We start from the raw sequence: 10346 nt of genomic DNA, 5'->3' as shown, positions 1-10346 counted from the left end.
TTATTTTACCTAGATATGGAATAAGCTTATTTAGTTACTTAAGTCCCTCGTCTCCATGCTAGTCCGTCATGTGACAAGTCACCACTACTTCCCAGAGGGGAGCAGCGCCGGCTTAGTGACACCTGCTCACTGCATTTCCGTGAAACTGATAAATTCGGCATTTTTCACTTAGCCAAGACAGCCCATTCCCCAGGCGGATGGGATCTGATGGTCACTTTGCATGACTCCGCGTAAATCCCGTGAAAACCCAATCTATACAGACGCCCGCCTTCTCCTCGGACAGACTCTCTGACCCAAATCTCACCCCGATCCTCGCTCCAGGAGCAAGGGGTCCGAGAAGCACCTCCCAAAGGGTCCCTTCTGAATCCCGAAAGGGAAGCGGACCGCGCAGAGGACGCCGGCCGTCGCCACGTCAGCCGGCTCGCGTGCCGCCAGCGCGCCTGCGCGCGGGGGAGGGGCGGTGCGCGCGCAGAGGCCCGCCCCCTACATCCGGGGCCCGGGCGGCGGCGGCGCCGCGGCGCGGGGGTCACGTGGTCTCTTCCTTTCCGTCTCTGGCCGGCTGGGCGCGGGCGACTGCAGGCGAGGCGCGTGGGACCTCGCGCTGGTTCCCCTTGGTCTCCTCTCCCGGCCCGGGCCACTGAGGAGTTCGCTGACGCCGGGTGAGCGGAGCCTGCCGCCAAGATGCCGGCGTATTTCCAGAGGCCGGAAAATGCCCTCAAACGCGCCAACGGTGAGTAGGAGATCGGGGCGGGCCGGCTGGGGCCGCCGAGGCCTCGGAGGTCGTGGGGCCCGGGCCTCCTTCCCGCTGCTCCGCCGCTCGGCTGTGGCCGGAGGGGAGGCGAGTGCGGCTCGCCCGCCCCCGGCCCTGCCGGTGGCGGCGCATGGTTCCCCTTCTCGCTCCAGCCGACCGGGGCGAGAGGCGCGGAGCCGGGAACCGTCGCCCTGGGGGCCGTTCCTTCCCCCCGCCGCTCCTGGTGCGTCTCCGGGGCCGCGCCGCGGAGACAGAGCTGCCGGGGCCTCGGCTCCTCCCCCGCTGTCCGCCTCCGCCGGGCCCTCCAGGCCACGGGGCTTTCGTGTGCTTAGGCCCCGCGCCCCCGGCCGCCATCTGGGAGTGCCGGGGAGGAGGAAACATGGCTCCCTCCCGGGGACAATGCACGCGAGAAGCTCGGCTCCACCTCCCGCCGGGACCGGAGCCGAGCAGTCCCACCTTCCGGCCCTCTTGCAGACTCCTCCGCCCCCCAAAATCCTGCGCCGGGCTTGCCTGGGTCAGGGTCCAGCTACCCTTCCCCCAGCCCCTGTGTCGCCGCTTCGGGGACTCTGACCTATTTAACCTCTTTCCTGTTTTTTCTGGCATTGATTATTGGCAGCCCAAAAGTCTATTCCGAATCAGAGGAAGTTGGAACGGAGTTAATAGTGTAAGAGAGAGACTTCAGGTTCTCTCTTAAAGATAGCGAAACTGAGGCTTAAAGAGAGAATGGTTTGCCCAAGGTCACTCCTGGAGTTAGTTGTTGAGCCAGGACACTAAAACCAAGGTCTCTTGGCTTCTAGATCAGTCGTTTTTTCGCCACAGCGCTGCTGCCTGCGGTTTTTATTTCCGTATGTGTACTTAAGTCACGGGCGCTTTCGGGAAAACTTCTGCGTGTCCCGCTCTGTTCAAGAGGCGTTTTTTACGTTGGCATTATGAGGGTGCAAATGTATTGTGCTGTGTCTGGTCTTTCAAAACTTTCTTGTTTGTTTTTTTTTTTTTCTTTTTTGTAGTCTAACAGTTTCTAAGTGTTAGGGCGTCCACAGCTCTTATTCTCACTCTTCCTCCACCCAAACAAGTTTTGGGTCTTATCCATGTTGTAGATGGATATTCCGTGTCTGTTAACAGTTTTCTGTTTGTGCAGCCTATTTTGTTAGCTTGTCTGAAAACTGCTGTTGTGAAAAGGTCAAGTTTAGTCATTACATAAAATTGATCCTGCTGGTAATCTGTCAGGGCCAAAGATGTGTTTGTCACATGGTTGTTACTTCAACTGAAAGTAACAGTTTTGGGCGGGGTAACAGTTTGAAGTAGGATAACTCCACATTCTGTGGAACAAATAAAAAACAGTTAAAACTACAATTCAGATCTGATCACTACTCATTCTAACCAGTGATCTAATGGTTAGAACAGGCCAGAAGTTTAAGGATGTTAATTAATTTATAGGAAAGAAAATAGAGTGAAATGGGAGTTTATTTCTGCAAAATAAACTGTAGCAAAGTTAGGGAAAATTTCTTTTTTTGATGTTTCAAATTTAGGGTTGTAGTGTATTTAATGGCTTGGGTGAAATTACTGCTCTAATCGCTATTGTAGATCTATTTTGCAGTCATTTGGATGCTTTACCAACAGGCATTTCCCCCCATGCTAACAGGCTGAAGCGCTGTAGTCTCCATGCCCTGAGCAGTACACAGGGGACCCTTCAGGCCTTGTTTCATCACTCCTCCCTTCTGAATCTGCATGTGGACTTCGTATTCAATAGCTTTAAACTTTAAACTTTTGTGTAGTTTTTAAAAAGGCTGTACTGATTCCTCATTGCATCCCTTTTGAGCTGTAGGATGGGTGTTTCTGTGGTAGAGATGAATGCCGTACCTTTCAAGTAGTAATTTCTGTACCTTTGATCTTGTGAATGAGAGATCCCTTCTCAAAGTGTCAGAGTGGAATGTGGATGACACATGGCACTGCTTACAAAACTTTAAATAGGATGGTAAAAACATTTCGTTCAATGGAAATAATATTTTATCTAAATGTTTTATCTATAACTTGTAACCTCAAATACAGGCATTAAAGTTCTCAAATACATTTAGACCTAATCCATTACATTATCTTAATAAAATGTGAATAAATTTAAGTGGAATAATCCTTCAAGTCGCCCTGAGTTTGTATCTGAGAACGGTATTTTTGGAAGCAGTAATTATTCAGGAAGGTGAGAATTTGGTCTAGCAGTTACAGGCGAGAAATTCATACCCCAGAAGCATTTGGAAGAAGCTCTTTTTCTAGATTATATTGTTAGTAGTGGCAAATTAGTTGTTCCTGACCCTATAACAGCCTAATATTTGCACTCTATTACCAGTGATTTAAAAATAGTTATTAAATCCACAAATTGTGTAACATTATAGCTTATCTACTTGGTCTGTTGCACAAATAAACTAGTAAAAGTGAAGAGCTGACCTAAACCTTTTCTTTATAGATACATAGTTTCAGTCACTGTGTCTGAAAGGTAAGCTCAGAATGCTCGCCGCCGTCTTAGTAATATAGTTTATAATTCCAGGTTTTAGTTTTTATTTCAAGAATGTCATTCTGGAACTGAACATTTCTTTAAACATTGCAATAGAACCTTTTGTGAAAGTTGTTTCTGTTTTTTCCTGGTTAGATAGTTCAGAGGAACTAAATCCTCCTTGTATGTAAGTGAGGGTAAAATCAGAAACTCACCATCATAGGTTATCGTGATAAATTTGTTCCCATTCCAGTTTTTTCTTTTACAAACATTCTTGCCTGGTAGCCACGTTTTCTTTTCCTCTTGGTGATGGCAGGGGTGTCTGCTATGAAAACTTATTTTTTAATGTATTTATTATTTTTAATACCTCTTAATGCTTTGGCTTGTTTGAACCTGTTTCAGAGGTTGAGACTATGGGATTTGGAATCATGAATTTTGATTGATTGGTCTGTTTTGAAAGTGAAAAACAGTTTTAGTTCTATCCCTAAACAAGATCTTTTGTTTTTGTAAGAAATCACAATCTCACATTTAAAAATAAGAGATTGGGAGGGTGAATTATTTTTAGACAGTTTAGGATTTTGTCATCACGCTGTGCTGAGGCCAGCTCTCAACTTTAACTTTCTTTCTGCATATTTCACGTTGCAAAGCATATTAGCAATGCTTGTGTACAGTAGTGTAACATTTAAATCCGTGTAAGATTGGGAATTGGATATAATAGGTCATCTTAGTACTGCTGCCTCGAAATTCTTAATGTAAAGGATAAATTTAACTAAAAACATTGACTCCCAAATTTTTGGTTGATAGAGATTTTGTTAAATAGTTGTGAAAAACACCTAAAGTACTGTTGGATTTTAGAAAATAAGCTTTGTGTGCATGCTCCAGGAAGAAGCTAAGGAGATCCTTCCCTTAAAACAGGAAAGGCTTACTATTCCAACAAAGTATCTAGTTGTGTTATATCTTTGTTTCATTTAGTAGGATTTTTTTTTTTTGGTAATAAAATTGACTCAACTGAAAATGGACTTTATCCCATAATGGCAGGATTAATATTGAGATTATTAACTTGAAGTAGTAAAGGGAAAGGGTTTGTATTCATTTGCATGTGAGGAAATATGATTTGATATAAATGGCATGATGTAGGATGTTGGGTACTTATTTCAGTATGTTTTGTGATTTGTCCAGTTGCAGACTTTTTAATGTACTAGAGAATTGGAATATCATTTATAGTTTTCCTGGAGGAAGGAATGTTCTCAAGCAACATTCCTTAACAGTGTGATAGTTGGAAGAAGAAATAATGGAACATTACTGAATCTGTAGATCTAGTAAAACCCCCAGATAAGGGACGTTTGTGCCTATTTTTTGCCTGGCACAGAGTTACATGGTAGATAATGCTACACGTTGTTACCTTAACTCTTAAGGAAAAAGAATTCCTTGTCAGAGATTTTTTCTTAGGAGGAAAATAAACAATGATTTTTAAAAACAGATGTAGTATTTTAAGACATTTTTAATAGTGTAAACTGATGTTTTAGTCTGCCCAAATTGTTTTTCATATGTTCATTGGGAAGATTTTTTGTGTGAAATTTGGCAATTACTGAATTTTAAGTTGAAAATAACCAGATGACTTAGGTTAAGTAAGTCCTTTTCCCCCCGTCTATTAAGTGTTTATGCCAAAGAAGAAGTAAAAGGTGAGAAAAAATAAGTTAAATTTTCATCTTTGTCAGAAGTAATGTGGTAGGGGTAGGTTTCTTTGCCCCACATTCTAAGATTTTTTTTCCCAGCTTTTAAAAATAAAGTTTTAATTTCAGAAGTTTGAGATTTACAGAATGATTGCAAAGATAGTACAGAGCGCTCACATATATACTACACAGTTTCCCCTATTAATGGATATCTTATATCAGTATGGTACATTTGTCACAACTAATGAAGCAATATTGATATACATTATTACGAACGAAAGTCGGTATGTTCAGATTTCTTCAGCTTTCTCTAATGTTCTAGGATCCCTTCTAGGATCTACACATTACCTTCTAGGAAACCACATTACCTTTCGTTGTTGTCTCCCCTTAGGTTCCTCTTGGTTGTGACAGTTTCTTAAATTTTCTTGTTGATGACCTTGGCAGTTTTGAGGCGTATTGGTGAGGTGTTTTGCAGAATGTCCCTCAATTTGAGATTTGTCTTAATGTTTTTCTCATGTTTAGACTAGGATAAATAAATGGAGAGATATTCTGTGGTCATGCATTGGAAGACTAAATATTGTTGTCAGTTCTTCCAAGCCTGATACATAGATTGAGTAAAATCCCAATGAAAATCCCAGTGAGCTGTTTTGTAGATACCTACAAACTAATTCTAAAGTTTATATGGAAAAGTAAAAGACTTAGTGTAGCTAACACGATATTGAGGAACAAAGTTGGAGCACTCACAGTACCTGATTTCAAGACTTTACTCTAAGGGTACAGTAATCAAGACAGCAAGGTACTGGCAAAAGACTAGGCACATCGATCGATAGAGAATGATCAAAATAAAGAGCCCAGAAATAGACCCATGTAAGTAGTCGATTGATCTTAAGGGAACAAAGGCAGGCAGTGTATTTATCTGCATCGAGTCTTAGCATGAACTAGCAAAAATTTCATCAGCCACATCACTGACTGAAATCATACTTGATCTTTCTGCGTTTGCAGAGGGAGATTTTTTTCCCTCATGACTTCAATTTCTGGAACTTTAAAATTGCTTTTAAAAGACACGATTGGTGGGGCTGGCCCCGTGGCCGAGTGGTTAAGTTCGCGCGCTCCGCTGCAGGCGGCCCACTGTTTCGTTAGTTCGAATCCTGGGCGCGGACACGGCACTGCTCATCAAACCACACTGAGGCAGCGTCCCACATGCCACAACTAGAAGAACCCACAACGAAGAATACACAACTATGTACCGGGGGGGCTTTGGGGAGAAAAAGGAAAAAATAAAATCTTTAAAAAAAAAAAAAAGACACGATTGGTACAGTAGAATTGAGTGAAATCCAGTTTTACCTGTAGACTGTATTTTGAGATAGTACCAGTTTTCATTGTTTTATCTTGGATGATTTTGGCTTAGCTTTAGAAGTCAAAAATAAATGTGACCTAAATGTGACATAAAAAGAGATGGTAATGAGTTCTGAAATTAAAACAGCCAATTTAAAAAACAAGATTTAAAGTTTTGTATAATATATATAACTGGTTTTAATTCTCCTGAATTACTTTTCCAGAATTTCTTGAGGTTGGCAAAAAGCAGCCCGCTTTGGACGTTCTTTATGATGTTATGAAAAGTAAGAAACATAGAACATGGCAAAAGATACACGAGCCAATTATGTTGAAATACTTGGAACTTTGCGTGGATCTTCGCAAGAGCCACTTGGCTAAAGAAGGATTATACCAGTATAAGAACATTTGTCAACAGGTATGAACAGAGCTGGGTTTTATATTTTTGATAAGTGCTTTTAGAAAGTTTCAGAGGAGTTTACTCTTACCTTTCAAAGTTAATGTATTTTATATGGTGTAAAAATTGCTTCTAGAATTTTCATGGTTGGGAAAAGTGTTTTTAACTTGTTTTTTTTTTTGGTTTAGGTGAACATCAAATCTCTAGAGGATGTTGTTAGGGCCTATCTGAAATTGGCGGAGGAAAAGACTGAAGCTGCTAAAGAAGAGTCCCAGCAGATGGTCTTAGACATAGAAGACCTGGATAATATTCAGACTCCTGAGAGGTATGTGGGTTAGAGTGTGAGCAAGTTTTTCTCAGTGTTTTTCTCTACATGTATCCCCGTCATCTCCATTTGAAGTAGGTATTAGAAAGAATGCTTATCTTTGAAATTTTGAATGTATAGTAACCAAAGAAGTCATGTACTTTTCAAAATTCATAAAAATGGAAAATTGCAACCTTCAGATAGGAGGGTGTGTGCTAATTTAAGTGGTTGTGGTACAGATTGGGAATTCAAATACTTGGACACTAAGTGACAGCTTTACAGTGTGTCCAAAGTTGTAGGAAGAATTTGCACTATTTTATAATGATCGTTAGTGGTTTGGGTTTTTTAATCATATGGCCAAGTAGGAAGCCGTGTCTAAAACTATTTTCAACTTTTAATGTTTTTGTAGTGTTCTCCTAAGTGCTGTAAGTGGTGAAGACACTCAGGATCGTACCGACAGATTACTTTTAACTCCTTGGGTTAAATTCCTGTGGGAATCATATAGACAGTGTTTGGACCTTCTTCGAAACAATTCTAGAGTAGAGCGTCTCTACCATGATATTGCCCAACAAGGTAAAACGAGAAGTGATTTGAAAAGTTGACTTAAGAATAGATTTTTGCAGAAGATTAACTAGTAAAGTTAACCTTCTTTTCTCCATAGTACTTATTTTACATAGTTTTTATCCTTGATGTAAGGTTGGTGTTCATTTGAATATTAAGTAAGTGATTATAAGAAATTTATTTTACTACTTAATTCTATATCAAATGTGTTTCATTGATGTCTGAAAGACCTTTTAAAGTCATTTTGGAATTTTCCAGATGACTGAAAAAATAAACTTTGTGATTGCTTTCTGGTAAATTTGAGTCCTACTTTTGACTCCACTACTGCATGTTCTTGGGTAAGCTACTTAATGGTGCACTGAGTTTCTAAGGTTTTTTTAATGTCTGGACTTAAATGATTCCATGAAAAATACGTATTTTTCCTTTCTTAAACAGTACTACTGAATATAGATCTAAGCCTTTTTGGTGATTCAGGATCATCATAAAAAGTATCCAATTGTTATACTGCATCCACTTTTAATCCAAAGAACTGTATTCATTCTTTTCCTGATCTTGTCTCTTTCCCTTACTGTCACTTACCTTGCTGTCAGTGCAGCCTTTTAACTGTATATGACTGGGATGTGTGTGACTACATGTGACTTGAGACTGGCTCTTGGCTTTATCTTACTTTGGCCTTAGCACGAGATTGTGTCACCATTCCTTTTGCTGTGGGATGGTTGTCGTTGTTTACTCAAGTTTTAAGTGATTTGTGACTAAGGATATTTTACTAGGAGTGTTAGAACCTATGTTCCATTTTGTTTATATGGCTAGCATATGTGAATTTTCACTTAAGGCAAGTAAACTTGGGCTTTTTAATAACTGTTGATACAAATATTAACTTGAGGTTAAACTGCATCCCTTTGTTTAAGCCTATTGAAATAGAAATACTCTTTTTTGTTTTAAAGAAGGGCAAAGGAATTCCAAAAAATTTATCCTAGTATTGCATATATGACAGTAGAAGATTACTATGTGTTTTAATGATGGTGTAAATGGTTCATGTACACATCTATATACACAGTTGAAATTAGGTTACTATAAGCCCCCAATTTGTATTATGCAGTTTTAAGTAGTACAGAAGTTTGTTGATTTCTATGTAAGTTAGATAACAAAATTCATTGTATTTCAGACTAGAATCTTTTTGCTCTTTTAGAATTTGAAGTGATAGGTGTTTGAAAGGAGAGTCCCTCTTAGACCTAAATTTGAATAGTTTCCCATTTGTAAACTCTCCCAAAATCATGTTTTAGTCCTGGGCCAGGAGTGATGACTATGCCCAAAAGGTGATCAGGGCATACAGAATGTGTTATGACTGATCACTTGTGAAGACTGATGATGAGTTTGGTAAATCTTTTTAAAATAACTGATGTTAATATGTGAAATAAAACCTGTTCAAATACTTAAGTTGATGATAGAAAGTACCTAATAATATTTTATAATTATGCTTATAGCTTTCAAATTCTGCCTCCAATATACCCGTAAGGCTGAATTTCGTAAGCTGTGTGACAATTTGAGAATGCACTTGTCGCAGATTCAACGCCACCATAATCAAAGTACAGCAATCAATCTTAATAATCCTGAGAGCCAGTCCATGCATTTGGAAACCAGGCTTGTTCAGTTGGACAGTGCTATCAGCATGGAATTGTGGCAGGTATGTTGTGAACTGTTAGCTTCCCTTTGTAGTAATAATAGCCAGTATTACTTTTTTCCCCCCTTTAATGAGTATCTTCATCTTGATATCTACTGGTTAATTTTAATAGACAGGTGAGGAATTTAAGGTTGTCTGATGGAGTAGGAAGAGTTCCGGACGGGAAATCTCGGAATGTTTTGGTTCTCATCGCCTGCTATGAAATCTGGGCCAAATCTATAATCTCTTTTGGACCCAGTTTCTTTCCATGTAAGACAGTTCATCCTCAGTGCTGCTCAGTGTGGTTAAAATGCCTGGTCCAGTCTGTGAACTGTTTCCTGGTCTATGATGAAATAAGTATAGAGGAGAATATGTATTCACAAAGTTTTTGTAATAGAATTTTATGGTAACTTTCTATTTACTCTGATTTGAAAAAACTGAGCTTGTCTTTCCATTTTATTTTTATAGTAATTTTACTGTATTTTATAAAAGTATTGGTGGTGACAGATTAGAAATTAAAAAAAAAACTTGACCTTTGCTGCACATAGTTGAGAAGTGCCACAGTAGATTGTCTCCTAGGTTTCTTAGTGTTGCTTTGGCTTAGTACTCATGCTTGGTGAATATCTTACACTGGAGATCTCAGTGGTGTTGAGAATCTTGTCCTCTGCTTGGCCTTTTTACTCTAAGAATTCCTTGAAGGCATTTTCACATGACTTTGTAGTCATAACTTGAAGCTTTTATATGTTTGATGAGAAAAAATCTAATTGAAATTACAGAGGAAGAAACTGAAAATTGATAGTTTTTCAGCCAAGTGAAAATAGGATTTGATTTCCCGCTTCTCCCCATATATTTTCCTTTTCTGTAGGGACACCCTTTAAGTACTACCTGATGAACTAAAGAGGAAAAAAAAAGTTCTATTGAAAAAAGTAAACATGCTCATTATAGAAAAAAATGGATAAGTCTAAAGAAGAAAGTGTTCATCGATTATCTTATCACTCAGAAAGAACCTCTATCTTGTATTGTATGTCCTTCCAGATTTTTTCTATATATTCCTTCAAGTGGTATGATAATATACACATTTTTTTTTTTTGGTCTGCTCTGTTTAAGAAGTTTAAGGATTTAGTGTTTTTATAATTATAGCAGTTTTCTGAAATATTTCAGATATTAGATGAATATAAAGAAG

The 10346-nt window shown here is 39.5% G+C and overlaps 1 protein-coding gene across 1 annotated transcript in view; it reads left to right on the top strand.

Annotated features, from left to right (window-relative positions):
• Positions 1-538: 538 nt before the first annotated feature.
• EIF3A (eukaryotic translation initiation factor 3 subunit A) overlaps positions 539-10346 on the top strand; it is a 33482-nt gene continuing 23674 nt past the window's right edge. Inside the window, exons 1-5 of the mRNA XM_046652336.1 lie at positions 539-730; positions 6469-6659; positions 6827-6963; positions 7352-7515; positions 8988-9187. Coding sequence (XP_046508292.1) covers positions 682-730; positions 6469-6659; positions 6827-6963; positions 7352-7515; positions 8988-9187 — 741 coding nt within the window. The 5' untranslated portion in view covers positions 539-681. The remainder of the gene's footprint in view (positions 731-6468; positions 6660-6826; positions 6964-7351; positions 7516-8987; positions 9188-10346) is intronic.

Source organism: Equus quagga, chromosome 2, assembly GCF_021613505.1.
Source record: "Equus quagga isolate Etosha38 chromosome 2, UCLA_HA_Equagga_1.0, whole genome shotgun sequence".
Taxonomy (NCBI): Eukaryota; Metazoa; Chordata; class Mammalia; order Perissodactyla; family Equidae; genus Equus; species Equus quagga.
This window is presented reverse-complemented; position numbering and strand designations above follow the sequence as displayed.